The sequence below is a fragment of the Pollachius pollachius genome (genome assembly GCF_949987615.1).
Source record: "Pollachius pollachius genome assembly, chromosome: 6".
NCBI classification, from domain to species: domain Eukaryota; kingdom Metazoa; phylum Chordata; class Actinopteri; order Gadiformes; family Gadidae; genus Pollachius; species Pollachius pollachius.
In genome coordinates this window covers 9,937,594-9,956,600 of record NC_136939.1, presented here as the reverse complement: position 1 = coordinate 9,956,600, position 19,007 = coordinate 9,937,594, and the positions used below count along the sequence as shown (strand labels likewise).

General features: G+C 43.4%; 1 protein-coding gene across 2 annotated transcripts in view; it reads left to right on the top strand.

Annotated features, from left to right (window-relative positions):
* Positions 1-794: 794 nt before the first annotated feature.
* dscama (Down syndrome cell adhesion molecule a) overlaps positions 795-19,007 on the top strand; it is a gene marked incomplete at its 3' end in the record, with an annotated part of 85,955 nt that continues 67,742 nt past the window's right edge. For both annotated transcript variants that reach the window (XM_079738616.1, XM_079738615.1), the window contains exons 1-3: positions 795-879; positions 15,457-15,774; positions 16,272-16,421. In XM_079738616.1, the coding sequence (XP_079594742.1) occupies positions 837-879; positions 15,457-15,774; positions 16,272-16,421 (511 nt within the window). In that variant the 5' untranslated portion in view covers positions 795-836. The remainder of the gene's footprint in view (positions 880-15,456; positions 15,775-16,271; positions 16,422-19,007) is intronic.

The window sequence follows — 19,007 nt, the reverse complement described above, 5'->3', positions numbered from 1 at the left end:
GAAGATGCGTGTGCTTGTTGCTTGTTCGATGGAGAGAGGTGGCGAAAGAATGAGTTCCCACTACAGCTAACGTTTCAAACCAATCTTCTTCTTTTTTTCTTTTTTTTAATTTTTACAAACCAACTTTTTACGCGTACGCATTAAAACTGAACTTTTCTCCGGGTTCGAATTATCTAAGCGCAGCCACGTTAATTGGCGCTTTATTATGATTACCACGCGCACGCCAATTAGGATATAATCTGTTATTTTGCGCGTCGTTTCCTTTATTTATTTATATATATATATGTATATATATATATATATATATATATATATATTGCATTTATCCAGGAGTTGTGCACATTTAAAGTAGTCCTGCGTATTGCGTCTCCATCCTCCGGTCTCCACTCTGACTCAGCAGCAGCCCTAGCAGCAGCCAGCAGCAGCAGCAGGAGCAGGACTCACCTGGACCAGAGCGCAAGGACCCCAGTCTCCTCCATGCAACCTGCACAGCGTCGCGCATAGACGCGGGGAAGGCTGCGCCAAAGCACGGTGTGGCTCTTTCTAAAGGAGCCGTATACGCTCGGATCAGAGCTCTGTGCAAGGATACAGCCACCAGGAGCCATACCCCATCATCCCCAAACGTAAAGGATTCAGAGAGAGAGAGACAGAGAGAGAGAAGGAGCGCGCACCAGAGAGAGAGAGGGATCCGGAGAGAGAGATTTTTTTTATTTTTATGAACCATCTCTTTCCGTTGCATTTGACTTGTTTCAGCAAAACAAGGGGGATTTCAGGAAGAAAGCGTGGAGTGAAAAGAAGAAGACAAATCATAGCTTGGATATTGACCGGAGCGGGGCATGTGGATATTGGCTTTTATCTTTTCCCAGTGCATCTTGAATGGTAGGTCATTAATATATGCAAATGAGCTTCAAGTTATCTTAAACTATCTAAAAGGCAGGAGCGTGCCACCAACAGGCTGTAGGCCTACCTATGTGCTGGGTTTGGTGAATAATGACTTCATATTTGGATAAAAGCTATTTGTCCCTTAATGTGCCCTAACAACCAATGGGTCGTCGCATTGAGGTTGTTTGCGTATGCAGCTTTTTTGTATTGACGTTTATCAATTAGTTTAACATGTTTTACATTCCAATGTTCTTGTTTCGTATTTGTTCTAAAGAGAGAGGGAGAGATGGGGAAAGAAAAGGGGGGTTAAAGCGAGTGGAGAGAAGGATTGTGTGAAAAATACGCATAAAGCCAAATGTAGGTTATTTGCAATTATATATTTTCGATCTACCAATTATATTTATAAAGAACAGCCTACATCATAACTAAATGAAATAATTCTGAATATTTTTGATTGATTACTACAGCAGTAATACATGCCTCTCTCATCTTCCTTATTGTGCTGGGCCTAAGCCTGAGCTAAATTTGTTTTGATTATATTCTCAAATGTCTAATAGCAATTCATAATCACAGTTTTATTCTATGTCTTTTGTAAGATATAGATATTTCCCCCAAAAAAATCATGTTTATTTGCATGTTTAATACAATTGACAATTTATGCTAAACTGTCTCTAGAATTAAGAGGGATTCATAATCATTTAACCAATGAATTGCAATCAAATAATGATAGCTTCCTATATGCATCTTAGCATTAAAAATATAAGTTGAATAGTTCTGAATGCCCAAAAAAAAACATGGTGCAGAATCTACACAAGACACACACTATATCAACAAACTGCATATTAAGACATATGACAATCAAGAATGCAGTGTACAATCCAATATTCCTTTGCTCTGCACAGTATTGAAATAGAAATTCTGCTCTGTCTTGACCAATGTTTCAGGCATCTTCTCAAAAGGGATTAAAGCGCCTGGCAGGTTTTTTTTTCTTCTGTTGCATTGCAAGCGCCATGTTAGAAGCACAGACAGATTTTGGTTGGGGGTACAAAACCTTCCTCACAAGTCAACCATTTCCAGACTAAAGCCCGGCGCCCCCCTTTGGTCCGTGCACAGTAAATAATAAGATATCATACGGAACAAAAGGGTCCTTTTGGGCTAGGATGGAGCGGTTTTACACCGAATACACGAAGGGTGTGTGAGGAAGTGGAGGAGCAGGGGTGGGGATGGGTGGGGGTGCATTGAGGAGGGCTGTGGTTGGTGGGGGGGGGGGGGGGGGGGGGGAGGGGGGGACACGAAGGAAAATTGGGGCATTTAGAAGATTGTAAAAAAAAAAAAAATAGATTGGCGAACAGAGAGGTTCCTTTCTATGAAATAAAAAACATGGACATGTGCAGTTGAGACTGGAGGTTGGGGGGTGGGGGAGAGAGGGGCGCTGGGGGTTTGTGGTAGGTAGAGTGTGATGCGTCAACCAGAGATGACAGGAAAACCATTTTGTTGCCATGCTATAGGGCTGTGTGAAGGCAGCATTGTTTATGGAAGAGAATAGAGTATTTAAAAAAAACAAAAAAAACACAGTGATGGTGGCGCTATGCAAAAAAAGGCTTTTCTCTCTCCTCTGCTGTTTCGGCCATGACTGTGTCCGAATACAGACCAGCAGACCTGTTCATGCAGGCGGGCATGCCCGTTGCAGATATCACCCAGTAGTACTGAATAGTGCTTGTCTGAGCACATTCTTGTTGTTTTTTTTCTTGTATGTGTGTGTGTTCCTTTGGTCCAGGCAATAGTGTTGCAAAATGGCTGCTACTACAGGAGGCTTCGGCATGGAAACTTTGAATGACCACCCTTAGCCCTGTTAATTCAGAGACAATCTTCATTCGCTGCACATCGCAAACCCTATAGCCATGGCCATACAGACACAAATTGAATGGAAATCTTAATTCTGAGATGTTTTACATTGACAGTTTCGGGTGTTGCAACCTATTTCATTGTGCCGACCACAATCCTCAACACAATTGTAGTGGATTCGAAGAGGATTTATTTTTATTTACAGAAATAGTGTCGACCATGCTGCATAATGTGAAAGTCCTCCATTTTGCATTTTGCCTCCCTAATCTCTCCACAACACACAATCAATAAAAGGATCTACGTCATTGAAAGACCCAAAGCAAATCGGTGGATTCAAATGATGAAAACAGCCAATGGGCTTTTTCTCCTAAACTCCATTCCTACTCGATCGCCTGGCCTTGAAAACAATTATTCTGCATTCTTGTGAATGCAGGTGCTTCATGGCGTAGAGAACGACGGCTTTTAGGGGCTCTGGTCTCCACCAGTATGTCCTTCTGCCACTGGTCTCTGCATGGAGACGTGGATAACCAGGGTTGTCGCAGTGTGGGCTAGGAGGTACGAAGCACGGCTGCACTCTGACCCCGGAAGTCCTCCCCTCGTCTGATACACCAACCTGCCTCACCCCCACTCCTCTACGAGGTTATGCAATGAGAGAACTCTGGGAAAAAAAGACTTCACTACTGTTTTTAATCCACTCCAATTTATTCTTTTTGGTTTAAGTTGCAGTTTGGAAACAGGTTATTATTTATGCGATACATTGATGGATAAATGGGTATATAGAGAATAATGTTGAATAATATATTCATATAACCTATATCTGTAATTATATCCTATCTATCTATTTACCTATCTATCTATCTTTCTATCTATCTGTGTTTATCTGTCTACTTATAAATCTATCTGTCTATCTATCTATCTATCTATCTATCTATCTATCTATCTATCTATCTATCTATCTATCTATCTATCTATTTATCTGTCTGTCTATCTATCTATCTATCTATCTATCTATCTATCTATCTATCTATCTATCTATCTATCTATCTGTCTGTCTGTCTGTCTGTCTGTCTGTCTGTCTGTCTGTCTGTCTGTCTGTCTGTCTGTCTGTCTGTCTGTCTGTCTGTCTACCTGTATGAACTATTTGCAATAATAGTTAATAATAGTTTATTTCTATGGCACTTAGTATTTATGCACTGTATGTCAGTTAAAACCCTAAATCGACCATTCAGCATTCACCAGCAACTGATGTGGGCAAGCAGATTATGCATTTTGTCTTATCTTAGCTATAGAGAGGGTAGAGGGATAGTCATCGTATGCTCAATTGGTCTCTAATAAGCAATGTAAATACTGTAAAGCCTCAACAGGCACTTAGCATTGCACCGTGTACATCTGCATGTGTTTTCTATTGCTCTGCATGGCTCCTGGAAACCAAAGGCACAGAAGAACGCACATTAGAATGAAAAAAATCCCAAGGCTTGAATTAATCTTGACTACTCTATGTGTGAAAAAAAAGCAATGAAATGTTGTTTTACAAATGTACGTTAGCGTGTAGCTCAGGGCCGCTCGCTCTCTCCTACCGGGGGGGAGGGGCTGAAGCGAGCCTGGTTTGGAAGATTAAAGCATATCCGAGGGCCCCTGCATCTGAATACCTGTCAGCAACACTTACACTTCTCATTTAGATACGCACTAGCCCAGGGAACTCAGGTATGAGATTAACCCCGATAAAGCTGTCATCAGCTCAGAGATCGTAATCAAGCCCGGCTCCGGTGACAAGGTGGGGTGGGATTCTGGAAATGTTGACTTAATTCCTCCACTGTCCTTTGATGGATAGAGTGGACTAATAAAAATGGCGGTTTGAATTTGACTTTGTATTTACATGCAAGAGGGGGCATGGATAATCATTTTAATAGCTCTTTTGCACTACAGCTCAGAAGTTTTGATGAGTGAATGTCTTTGTTGACCCATCTTCTCTTCTTAGATAAAGGCATAGATGTTCCATTTCACATTAATAATGACAATTTATCTAACGCCGCCATTTAGCTAAATCTGTATGGATGCTTTATAGTATATTGATGTATGTGGTTCCATCAACATGGTGGAAATTTTGGCAGGATAGAAACTAGGTCTGTAGGCTTTTGTCAAACTCGCACAGAGAGCACATTATCAGAATGTGTTATTATTTAGATTGGGAGAAAAATAAGTGCAGCAAATATATTTGAGGAAGACATTACAGGTCCTATTAATGTATAATCTTTTATATTGATAAACGGTTGTGTCAAAGGACAATAAAAGGTGTGTTTGGAATATTTCCTCTAAATAAGTGTTATAAATTTAAGATGCTGACAACCGTTTTCATGAAAGTGTGATGATCTATCTTTCACAGCTTGAATGCTGTGTAAGTTCTACTCTAGCAGTGCATCAGTTACAATCACATACGGCATAGTAACTTCACTGTCTATGAGGGTTTACCTCAAAACCTGAATTGGAATAATCCATGATGTTCTTCTCCAGTTTAAGATTATTGTTTTTTTATGGATGAAAGCGGTAACAAAATGCATCAAATTCATCAACTGGGAATTAGGCCCCTCCACCCGCCCCCTTCCCCTTGGGTTTATGTTTGTGTTTACACCAGCACCTCGACTTGGCTGTAAAGCGGAGAACAGACTCCAGCATATGTTAATGGCTGCACACTGAACTGTTAACGGTCCCATTTAACCCAGACTAGAATGCTTAAGGAGACGATGATGGCGGCTGCTGAGGCAGAAAAAGAGGCAGGGGGAGGAGGGGGTTTAAGGGGGGAAATAGGGAGAGGGTGGGGGTGGGTAGGGGGGGGGGACTTGTGCTGCGTTCTTGTGGTATCTACTGCTCAAAGATTTCATATCGAATTAGGCCATTTCTCTTTTGCCGAGACAAAAGCCTGGCCTATTTTTAGGCAGCCATCGCCTCTGTAATGTAGCGCTTGATTTGAATATTATATATATATATATATATATATATATATATATATATATATATATATATCTTTATGTAAATGTGATATACATTTGTACATGGGCACAGTACTTCTTTGCAGTAATGACTATGTATTGTTCTATAATTATTATTCTAAACCTCCACACACATTTTCCATTATTTATTGTAATCTTCAAATCCAGATTTCATTATAACTAATACATATACATCTTATTCATCTGTACCTGCCAAAATACATTTTATATATGTACATATTTGGCCACTAATAGATATTAACATGGAGGTCTCACTTTCAGGTGGAGTAATGATTGTGCAAGGACCTGTATTAATTTATTGAATTCAACAATTCCTGTTCTAAAGCTCCTCATTGGTTGATGAGCATGGCTTATTCCTTTTGACATGCATAGCCAGGTAGCTTGCAAACTGACACTCCATTGTATTTTCGCAATTTAACATAGTGCAAGAAAATGTACTTGCATGAAGCAACAAATTGTATCGTGGAAGAAGAAGAAAAAAACCCTGAAAAGTAGTTGGAGGTTTGCTTTTGTTGGACCTTTCTAAAGAGTTCAGGCTTGGATAAAGACCATAAAACAACAAGGAACCGTCACAGGGATCAGTCAAGTCCCATGTATGTTATCCTTCACCACTAGCAGTTATAAGTCCACCATTGTAAAGTAGGCCAGAATGCTTGCCTTGATCACCCTGCTGTCTGTACCACCTTATTGCTGAACAGGATTAGAAGCTTGTGCTGAATCCATACAGTCCTCATTGGTCTTGGTATGATTAAAGGGCGGGTTGTAGGTCTACCTTTTTAGGCTAACAAACCTCAGTAAAGGCCAGCTGTGGCCTGTACTGAGCAAGGGAGAGCTAGACATCGTGGCATTCAGCAGAGGTTACGTATCGTGACACAAGCTTCTCTGACACCACAGCAGTTCCACGTTGTTATGTATTATATGAGAAGCAGTTAGTTATTAGCAGCATACGCCAGAACAAATATTAGCCTGTCTTTTAGTTGTGTTTTGCCAAGCCACCACCAAGCCAACTCAGAGACAATAGGTTAACACTGTCGCATTGTAGTCTTGTTGGTATTCGCAGGTCAAAGTAAAAACAGGTTTGTTTTTTTACCTACGTCAGATGGGCATTCAATGAATAGCACTAGGCAAATAAACTTTATACCAACATACTCGGGAGCTATTGGATGAGTCAAGTTGTCTAGGTTTTCGCCAAATGGCCCTGAGCGAAATGGTTTTCTTCACGCTATTCCTGGATGTAGACACAAATGTTGTAGACATTTTTCCCCCACCATCCGATAAACAGTTTGAGTTCAGTTCAAAATTCATTGGTATGTGTATGTTGATGTAGCATTTCAGACGGCTCATCTAAAATGGAAATATAAACAAACATTGAATAATTCCCCACTCATAAACTTTGAAAACCCTTTTGCTTACCCACATTTTAAACAATATCATTTATGATTTCACTGGAGATGGGGAATCGTCAACCCCATCAGGACATGAAATGGTGTTGGTGAGACTGATGAATCAGTTGGCGATTTGCACAGATTTCCACTAAGCAATGTTTGGATAGAGCAGCTCAACACACATCTCCCTCCATATGGTGAACTGTGTTCACACGAGCCACTGATTAGCATTGGAAAATGTGCAACAATTTCAAAGACCCTGGCATTTAAAAGCCCAGTTCCTCTCCTCCCTCCTCTCCCTCCTCCCCTCTTCCCCCCCCCCCCCCCGGTCCATTCCGCCTCAGTCGCCCCTCTATCAGGCCTCCACCAGACATGATTATGTTAATTGGTGTTTGATCAGATGATTAAATTATAATTTGATTAATCCCGACCACTAAACGCTCTCTTTCCCCTCATACGTTTATGTGTACTTTGCCCGCCCGGCCATGTTTGCAAAAGCCCCCTCCTCGCTCATCCCTCTTGCAGAGCAGACGTGAAGGATGTGCGAGAGGGTGAGGATAACAGATTGAAACACACAGTATCCAGCTACTTTATGGAGCGGGACAATATGTATCTGGGTAGGATTAAGAGATGATCCCAAGGGTCACGGCGTGGCATTATACTGGCAGTTAACCAAAACACGCCTTTTCTTTTTTTTTTGACACCTCTGAAGAGAGTGTTTTGTGGTGGGTTGGTGTGATGATGATGGATGAAGAAACATCCTACGTAGATTCAAATCGCTTCCCTGGTATTACTGCAGTTATTTTCCCACCCCAATGGACCATGGGGCTTATCCCATTGAATCGAAGGCGCAGGGATGGATGCATTAGCATCTATGTTCCATATAATGCCCCTAATGTAGAGTTCATACCACACAGTGTAATGGATAGTTTCACTTATACACTTTCACGTGAGAAATTCAAATTCCTTTTTCGTTAAACACAAAAAATATGGACTCGAAAATGGCCTGATGGAAGTGCGTTGTAAACAGAAAGGACTGCCTTGCAGCCATCTTTAGTGATGAAGATGAAATAGCCTTTTCCTTCCAGGCAAATGGAGGATTGCGGAGGAGGGGGATGGGGTGACAGGGATAGAGGGAAGTCGGGGGCGGGGGGGGGGGGGGGGGGTTGGGCTTACAGAGGATGTCTGTAGGATGGATAAGAGCAAGATGGCAGCCATGTCTAGTCAACTGACCCACACTCCCCTTTAACCGCAGGACTTCGGCCCCTCTCGACCCACCGCCAAGACAATCCCGGTCCCTTTGCTTCTGCCTCTCCCCCTGGAGTCTTTCAAAATGATTGATGATTAAGATAGTCCACTCATTTTTACACCTTTAAAATATTATTGGTTGGACGTCATAGCGAGGTGTACTGTGTTGTACTGTACCTATTACCCATTTTGAGGCATTCCCGTCAGATTCAAAGGAGAGGAAGGATGTTCTACAATACTGCTGCACGCCACTGTCCCAACCAAAGACCTGAGATGCAAAGTCATAATTATTTCTTGACATATTATGTCACTAACATTTCCTTTATCAAACCATGCTGATTATTATCATGTCAACTATTTTAGAGTGCTAAACGAAAAAGTATAGAGAATGTTTTGACATACAGCTAATGTTGATGTCCTTTCAAAACAAATATCCTCCAATACATTTCTTTCATTAGAACATTAGAACACTGACAAAACGCTCTCCCAAGATAAAGTTGAAAAATAGGTTAATAATGCTCTGGGTAGCTTTGAGTTTGAACGTAACCATTCAAACTCCTATTTGGGTGCTGTGTACAGTCGGCTCGCCTGGCAATCTCCAAAGCTGTGTAAAACTCTCTGAGATAAACCACACATCAACAACACACCTTGGGATTTAATCTTCGATCATGGTGTAAACAATTAACAGAAACTAGCCTGAACCCACTTTAATTTCAACACCATTTCACTAAGGAAGGCTCATCAGCGCATTTTGAAACCGCTGTTAAGTTAATTTTATTAAAGGTGGCTTTCCTTCTCCCACTATATTAATCTTGCTTAGAAAAACAATCTTCATTCTCTCTTCGATTTCTTTCTGCGGTCTCTATCTGTCTCTGCCTCTCTAATCTCCTATTGGCTACTGTACATTTCCGCAGCTCCGTCTCTGCGCTCTGCCACTCATTTAAGTCTTGGTGGGGGGGAACATCACTGTGACTTTCACCCTCGCGACTTCTTTCGGCTCCAAACGAGCGTTCCAGGTTCGCATATGCATCAGCAAAGCCATCCTCTGCATGCACACAACCCTCCTCCTCCTCCTCCTGCTCCTGCTGCTCCCCCTCTGCTCCCAGCCTCTGGAGAGTGCACATCAGAGGAGGATAATATCTGTGTTCTTTTTTTTTTTTTGCATAGCCACCGCACAGTGCCGAGTGTGCATCTCTAACATTATTAATGAGAGCAAATTGGGGGCCGCTTATGCAGGCAAGCAAAGCCAGTCCCCCCCCCCATCCCCACCCCCACCTCACCCTCCCTCCCTCCCTCCCTCCCTCCCTCCCTCCCTCCCTCCTCCACTCCTCCCCCCCCCTCCCTGTCCCCCAGCTTGTGGCTGCTGCGTCTCAGCACACAGTGCAGGCCTGCGCTGCGCAGCCCCCTTGTAGCCCTAAGGGCAAGGCAGAGGGGGTGGCAAATTAAAGAAGGGGGTAGGGCCGACCGTATCCTATTCTACACTCCTGTCCGTTCCCTGAATACCCCCCCACCGCCTCAGTCTCACCCCCATTTACCTCCGCTCCTCTGGACTTCACAACTTCCCCCTGAAATAAATAAAAAAAGCCCCACACTCGGGTCTCCTTGGGCGGGCTCTGCAGCCTTAATTACCTGCAGCAGCACGTGCCCCAATCTGTCAGAGTAGCTTCAGCTGGTCAGACACACCCTCCTCGCCACAACCCACACCCCATCCTCCACAAGTTCACCCATTTTTTCAGAAGTTCTCTCTGACATATCTTACTATGCTGTATTTCACCAGGAATAAATCTTTGACTCTTGCAAGGAAGAGCCATAGAATAACTAGAGAGCAGTTAATATTACTACTAAATTCTGCCCAGTGTGATAAAACCATCAGAGGGACTGTTGCATTGTATTAACGTAAACAGTAGCAGCACCGTGAGTGGTGAGTATCACAACAGAACCGGGCGCATCCCGCACTATTAAAGGAATATCTTTTCAGCTCACACGTTTAGAGAATATGAAAAAAGCGAGTTAATCAACCATACAGCCCATAGTGACAGATTCAACCGCGGTGTATGTTTGATTAATGGTGCTTTTGTTGAGGTACACAGGGGCCAGCAAAAAGCTCCTGACACATCGGAGGGCTAATGCATGTGATAATGCAGAGCCCTCTTTATGTTGCGTGTTTAGCCAGCTGTGTATTGATCAGATGCTTACTCTAATAAATTGCCTTTTTTTTTAAAGCAGGCACTTTAAGGACTTCCGTCCGGGGCCTTGACTTATAGATGTCAAATGTATGGAACCCTTCAAAGGCTTACTCTTGAGACTCAAAAGGAAAATGAATGGAACTCATAAACAAAGTTGTGCTATTAAGAATATTCTTAATTAATACATACAGTTGCATGTTGTTTCTTATTTCTTTAGCGAAGATGTTCATGTGGGTCGATGTAATATACTCTGTAGGTCAAGGCTGGATCTCCTTCACATGTGGTGTCTGAGATGGCAGGCGAAAATAACGCTGACGTGATATATTAGGACATCCACTCGTGAAGCGTGCAGGCGCGGGTGCTTGCACACACACCCACACACACACCCCCCCACACACACACACACCAACACGTACTCTCAGGCACACAGACACACACACACACTTTCAGGCACACACAGACACACACGCACATAGACACACACACACACATGCACAGACACACAGACACACACACTCAAGGCTTGCAGAGACATAAACACATCCACACACACACACATGCAAAGACACACAAACACATACAAACACACAAGCACACAAGGCACACACGCACCAATGAACGGTCCTTCTCTCAATCACACAAGCACACGCAAGCACGTGCACCTCCGGTCCTTCCGACATGCCCACGTGCACGCTCTTTGACCGAGATGTGTCTCTTGCCCTTGAGCTGTCAAGGTCCTGAGCTCTGTACATGGAAATGGCGTGAGTGTGCAAATGTTTGTGTGTGTGTGTGTGTGTGTGTGTGTGTGTGTGTGTGTGTGTGTGTGTGTGTGTGTGTGTGTGTGTGTGTGTGTGTGTGTGTGTGAGGGCAGGGGGTTGCCTGCATCTGAATGGGGTAGGACAGGCGAAGTGCATTAGGAGTCACCTGCAAGTGGGGATTAGCTGGCTTCAGCCATGGCTGCCACCAATAGCTCCTGACACCAACAGCCACTGCAGCGGGCATTATTTCACCAGCCATGAACACACAGGAGCTTCCCCTAACCCTCGTTAGCCCCTACCACACCCTTATTTCTCTCTCTTCTATCTCTCTCTCTCTCTCTCTCACTCTCTCTCCCTCTCTCCCTCCACCAGCAAAACAACTGCAGGCACCATTCATTATAAATGTGTTGGATCCATTATTGAACTATTGCACTTTTTCCCCACTATGTGTTTGGGTTTATACGATTAAAAACAATAAACAATACTGCTGAATCGTAGAGCCTGGTTACCGGTGTGTGGTTATACGGGATGTGTATTGCACAAAACTCAATTACCCATATAACAATAACAAACACACAGTAAAATGCAATATCCAGGATGCATATATAAACTAAATACAATAAATAACTATAGAAGTTCTGGTATTATTTTTGACTTAAAGATGCGTTTTTTATAAACAGGCCTAAAAAAAGATGCTTTGTATACGTTCAATAGACAGAAACAAAGAGAGACAGACAGACACAGGTAGAGAGAGAGAGAGAGAGAGAAGAGAGAGAGAGAGAGAGAGAGAGAGAGAGAGAGAGCGAGAGAGAGAGAAATGAAAAGGTTAGGACCAATGTGCTACAGGACACAAACCTCCTCTTCGACGCAGGTCGACGGTGGACCGCGCATTGATGGAATCTCCATTAATCTTTCATTCTATTTCAGTTTTAAAATTCCGATGGGTGGGTCTGATCCCCCATGGGCCAACACCACCACCCCTCCCTATCCAGGGTTCTACCTACAGGGCTTTATCGGTGTATCATAGTGACAGTCGTGTTGCTCCCTTGCATCGCAATTACAAGACGCTTGATACTTGTGGGGACACCCGTTTGTATGTGTTACATTTCACTTTTGGACGACGTCGTTAAAGAGATTATTATTTAAGCTTGCGATACACAAACACACTCTCTGCGACAGCCAACACTCGCCCACACACAGTCTCAATCGAAGCGAGGTGGTACAGGCCGGTTTTTAATATCGTTTTCTTTACTGTGTTCGGTAGAGGCAGGTAGAGGCAACCACACATGGGGCAAAAGTGAATACAATAGCGGCTCAGCAATCTGGGTTAGGATGTGATAGTGTAAAAGAGTGTTACAATGACACCGTTGTACTGCACTTTAGTGAACCAAATAACATTTCATTTCCTATTTCTATCGGCTCCATTTTCTATTTTGTTCGTTATTTCCTATTTTTGCAGATGTGCTTTAACTTAAATGTCTCATGTGCCAAGGTGATATTAAAGATGGAGAGAAGAGAACTAATAAATAAGTAATATCAAAGATAGAGATTCGAGAAATAATAACCAAGGTTTCATGGTAAGGTCCTTGTATTCCAACATGCCTCGCACAAGGTCATAGAACAGTGTTAAACCTATGAACACACACACACACACACACACACACAAACACACACACACACACACACACACACACACACACACACACACACACACACACACACAAACACACCTGCAACCTTCTGCAGAGGTCGACTAAGGGCCAGGGTCAGAGGAGGATGAAGATCAGATGAAGGTTATTAAAATGGGGAGGACAGGAAGGGGGGGGGGGGGGTTGGATACAAGGAGATGAGAGTGGAGGGGGGAGAGAGGATGAGGAGAAGGGGTAGAGGTGATTAGAGGATGGGATGGGAATGTGGAGAGAGGACGAGGGGAGGTGGGAGGGGGGAAGAGAGGAGGGGAAGGGGGAGTCAAGGATGAGAGGGGTGAGAGGGGGGAGGGGTAGGGGAGAGACGACAAGGAGAGCGGCTGAGTGAGGAGGGGAGGAGGGTGAGGAGAAGACAGAATGGGAGATAACAGGAAATGAGATGACAGAAGATAAGAGAATGTTGGAGAAGAGGGGATGAGAGGCTAGAAGATGAAATAACCTGGTTTGAGGAAGTGATTGAAATTGAAAGAAGTTGGAGACCATGTTTGGCCCTTCTGATGTGCTCAGTTCTCTATCACTCTGTTGGTCTTCCCATCCTTACACGTTTATTCTGTCCCGCTGTTAATGGTTGCCTATGTGTAAATGTCTGAGTGCCTCCATTCCCTCACCTTTCCATCGAGGTTTGCCCCTGATAACAGTGAGAAGTAAATGTATATCCACACTGCATCTGTGGGTCAACCACCAGGCTCAGAAAGGAAGTCTCTCTCTCTCTCTGTCTCTCTTACTCTCCCTATCTCTGTCTCTCTCTCTGTAACACATAATTAGTCAGCCATTAATTATCACCCTGATTGATCACCACGACTGGTGATTTCTAAGATAAGATACAAAGACCAGCCTCCAGATAATATCCCAACAATACGAGAACAGCCTACATTCTTACGAAGGACAGGCCCATTCATTCATTAATTTCCCATACATATTAACACACTAAAAAAAATCCCAAGAAAGGAACTCCCAAAAGGAAACCAGCCGAAACTCCCTGTGACTCCCATTAGACCACTTGAAAGGAAAGACAGTGGAAGGGCTCCGGAAGGTCTCTAGTCGCTGACGGCTACATCCGTTCTGGTTTTCAACACCTTCGACTTCTCCTCTGTGTCATGTCTGTGAGAAGTGAGTGCAGCTAAAAAAAAAAAGTGCGGAAACACGTGTTCGCGGGAGTGTTTGTTTGTCGTAACGGGTCGAACGGCCGTTGGGTTGGAAGCTGCCGGTGATTTGAGTGCGCTCATTAGGAATTTATGAAGCGCTAAAATGTTTGGTCCCGGTGGAGCTCGCGGGATTGGCAGCTGTCGCACTGGCACGGGCCGGCGACCGCGAAAGAGAGAGAGAGTGAGTGAGAAAGAGAGAGAGAGAGAGAGAGAGAACATGATGCTAGCGGGCCCACTGGTTGTTATCACTGTTTGTTGCGGGATTTGAAAGGAATATCAGGCAATTTTGCTTAGATTGAGTTATATATTGACGCTCTTATAGTTACCTTCATCATAAAGTTTATTAACGCTCACTTTCTCTTGACAAATACAGACTTGCCATGAAGCATGATTGCAAACGCCGGTTCCTAGAGCTTGCGCTGTAACTTCGCTAGCCGTGACACAGGTGTAGAATACCTGTGTCTTGAGGCTGGTCTTTGTATCTTATCTTAGAAATTGCCAGTCTTGGTGATCAATCTATCTGGGACAGATTTGGCATCTGTCCCAGCATACTATGCTGTTTAGACAGTTTATTAAAACACATTATAAATATAAAAAATAAGTTTGTTTTATGTAAAACATGGCAAACTGAAGACAAGAAGTTCTCCTGACCAAAGGTTATCAGATATGGGTGCAACCATTTCTTTTGTATTTATGTCTGGTATGCTGTCTGACGGCTTATAATAATTTACATTATTATAGGCCTATTACTAGTTCTGCATGTTCAATTTGAGGATCTGTTTGAAGTATCGCCTCTCCTCAGAGAACAAAAGACACCAGCGCTCCAAACGCTATCCACGCCACTGAAGACGGCCCGCAGCGGCTGCTACAACTACAACAAAACAGAAATAATGCACAGAGTACGGTGGAATAATGGACAGGCAGCTGTAAAAAAAGAAACATCATTAGTTTGGTTATGGAAACGCGTGAATAATAGTTTATCTCAAGGCACATTTAGAGACCCAAGATGATTTGTTGGTTGTCGCAATGCAAAAGACAACGCAAGTTTATACTAAACATAAAGCTTTTGCTTGGGGTGAAACGCATTGTATTTTAACATCAACGTACATCATATTTCCCGAAGGACCATAATGTGTTTTTCTAATTGTATTCCTCCCAGTTTATCTTTAAATCCATGGGCCTTACTAACCCAACCACTATTTATCTTCATAGAAACAAAGCAAAAACACACACAAGTTACAACTCATCCCAATCTCACACGCCCTCTCTTCCTCTCTCCCCTTCTCCGTGCAGTTTTCGGTGAAGATTTACGTTCCAGCTTATATTTTGTCAATGCATCTGTGCAAGAGGTAGTGTTCGCCAGCACCACAGGGACCGCGGTGCCCTGTCTCGCCACCGGCGCGCCGCCCATCTCCCTGCGCTGGTACCTGGCCACCGGCGAGGAGATCTACGACGTGCCGGGGATCCGCCATGTGCACGCCAACGGCACGCTCCAGATCTTCCACATCCCCCCGTCCAGCTTCTCCAAGCTCATCCACGACAACAGCTACTACTGCACGGCCGAGAACCCCTCAGGACGGATCCGCAGTCAGGATGTCCACATCAAGGCTGGTCAGTGGCGTTTTTACTCTGTCACCGTTCCCCCCACACAACCCACTGGCGTTACTCTGGTTTTTTATTTTGTTTTATCTTTATTGGAACAGGAGATCTTTTACGAGAGAGCCCTGTGTAACTTTATTGAAAGCAGAAAATACTAGCCACATACACTAAGAACACAGATATGAAAACACCTACTTACGACTAAATACAAACAGCAGAATTCATTCAGTATACAGCTTAGACAAGGAAGTTATATTGAAACTCCTATGAATCATGAAGAAATGTGAAAAAATATAAGACTAATAACATTAATAATAAGATTAATAGCAACAAACTCATGTTTGAGTTTGTTGCTAACAAATACCACTTAATCATCAGTGAGTAAGTGAAACACAGTCCAATGGAAACGTATAAATACATGATCCACATGTTCTCCTTCGAACATGTATCAGACTCTATCAGTGTTTATAATGTGTATGCATTGACAAAGCCCTCCTCTCCTGCTCCAGTCCTACGGGAGCCCTACACGGTCCGCGTGGAGGACCAGAAGGCCATGAGAGGCAATGTGGCCGTCTTCAAGTGCATTATCCCCACCTCGGTGGAGGCCTACATCACTGTGGTGTCATGGGAGAAGGACACCATGTCAATCAACGCAGAGAGTGAGTCCAGCATTCATATTTCTCTGTACTACACTGTGCGGTGCATGCATTCGCTCAAACCTATCTACATGCATGTATGAATACTCAGTTGGTGTACATTAAGTACCTTACATAGGTACATTGATTATGTACATGAATTTACTATGTAACTCAAATACATTTACATACTGCACATACACTTGAACGCATACACAGACATAGACACAGACACTGACACACACACACACACACACAAACACACACACACACATGCACACACACACACACACACACACACATAAACACACACACACACATGCATACAGACACACTCAGACACACACACACACACACACACACACACACATACACACACACACACACACACACACACACACACACACAAACACACACAGACACACTCATTGGTAACATGGGACCGACAAGACTACCAGTCTGGCTGGTCGATGCAAGGTTGATGTCTTTGGAAGTGGCCCTAGGTCTGTGTGTGTCTATGTATGCGTCTGTGTGTGTGTGTGTGTGTGTGTTTGTGTGTGTGTGTGTGTGCGTGCGTGAGTGTGCACTTGTAAGACCAGTGTGGCTACTCATTCACTTGATTGTTCAGTGTGTACTTCTGGTGTGTCTGGGTGTGTGTGTCTGTATGACCCCGGTCTGTCTGACCTAATGACAGCCAGGTCCTCTGCAGTTCTTTCCACCAGAGTGGGGGGGGCTGCTAGCTAGCCGTGTGTCTCCTAGCCATGTCACTTAGCCCCCCTGCATTGACCCATTTGTGTGTCTGATAGAAACCACTGCAGCATTCCCCTGCTCTGGTCATTCAAATCACTTACCATACAACGGTGCTCCCACACAGCCCTGAGGGGCAAATTCACTTTATGTGGGGCATTTAACAAACTCAATAGACAAGAGCTAATGTAATTTTGCCCTTTTTGGGTGGAGGGCGAAAACGTGGACTAGCCAGCGATTGCTTTGAGTTTTTTTCTTTTTTTTTTGATGACGTTTCACATTTAACCGCTGAGGGGGAAGCATCCATGTTGAGATCTATAGCAATCCTTTAATTGTCCATAAATGGATTTGCCGCAAGTGTGTTTCCTGTGTGTTGTGTATACTGGGAGTTATGCTATAAAATGTATTTATAGATTTGCTCATCCCAGACCTGTTCTTTGCAGTTCTTTTGCAGTCAAAATGAAGGCTTTCATTTTGTTTACAGTTTTAAACAGTAAATAGAATAAGGCAATAATCGTATAAGTTTAACAGCATGCTACTTTATAGCCAAGCATATTTATTTCTTAATAATAAAATAGTGCTGGAATGCCAAAACAAATTGATGGAGGGTGTCTCTGGCGTTGTGACCCATCTGTAACTGTCATCCATGTAAACGCTGTCAGAATGATCATCCAGTCACATATCCCAGGCTCGTCTCTGTGCTAAATAATGGACGATAGCGACCCACGAATCCTGGAGCAAATGGTTGTTATTTACATCTCAGTGCCCATCGACGCACCGTCCATTCCCTTTAGCTCTATAGCACTTGCATTTTAAAGTAGCAAAGTGTGTCTCTGTTTGTGTGTCTGTGTGCACACCCTTCTGTGCCATTGTCTTTGTCCATCTCCCATCCCTATACATTAATGAACGAGCCACCTTACCCTCTTGTTGACCAACCCATACACACACCCACACACACCTCCCCCCGTACCCCAAGTCAATATTTAAAGCCTTGGAAATAATATCAAGACTTTGAAAAATAAATAAAGACGGAAAGAGAAAGTTTTTCCAGTCTGTGGCATTAATAATTGACCAGAGTGTTTCTGGCGTGGAGAGGTGTGGAGTGAAGTGCTGCGTGCGCCTGTAAGGCAATGCTCGCCGCGGTCTCTGTGGACGACCGGTCCACTTTGACTGGTTTCAGCAGGAGGCTAACAATGCTGCACTTTAATATCCCTGGTGTCTTGTTCCAGCAGAAGAGACACACTGTTCGTAGGGAGGGTAAAATATACCCTCTGGATTCACAGTAAAACTGTAACAGTGTACTCTGTACGCTGAGCATTGGAAAACGAATTAAAACGTCACCATGTTTTTGAACCGATATCTTACTGTTGAAATGTAAACAGAGTTTTGCTTTCCCTGTTTATGGAAATGTATATATTATGATGAATAATAATGAGTCTAAAATGACCAATTAGACAGACTGATGCACATTAGTTTTCCAATATTCTACAGAATATTATGTTTACACATTCGGAAAATGTTATTTGTTATTATACGTCTCATTAAATCTAACTTAACAGCGATACTACTTTGAAAGATAGAAAATATAATGATTAACACGGCCATGTCAAAGTATGGTCTTATACTGCCCAGTTTTCCTAGGTGGTTACCAAGCCGACGGTTCAGTTACAGCTCTGCATTATCTCTCCGTAGACTTTAGAATAGACGACATATGTCGACGACGGGATTAACTTAATCCCATACGCTAACGACAGTGGTTTCTGGAGCTTGCTCTGTGAACTTCACCACTGATTGTGACCCAAATTTGTCGGCGATGAATTGTTGTTGGCTGTAGCATAATTGGAGTAAGAGTGTAGTGTAATG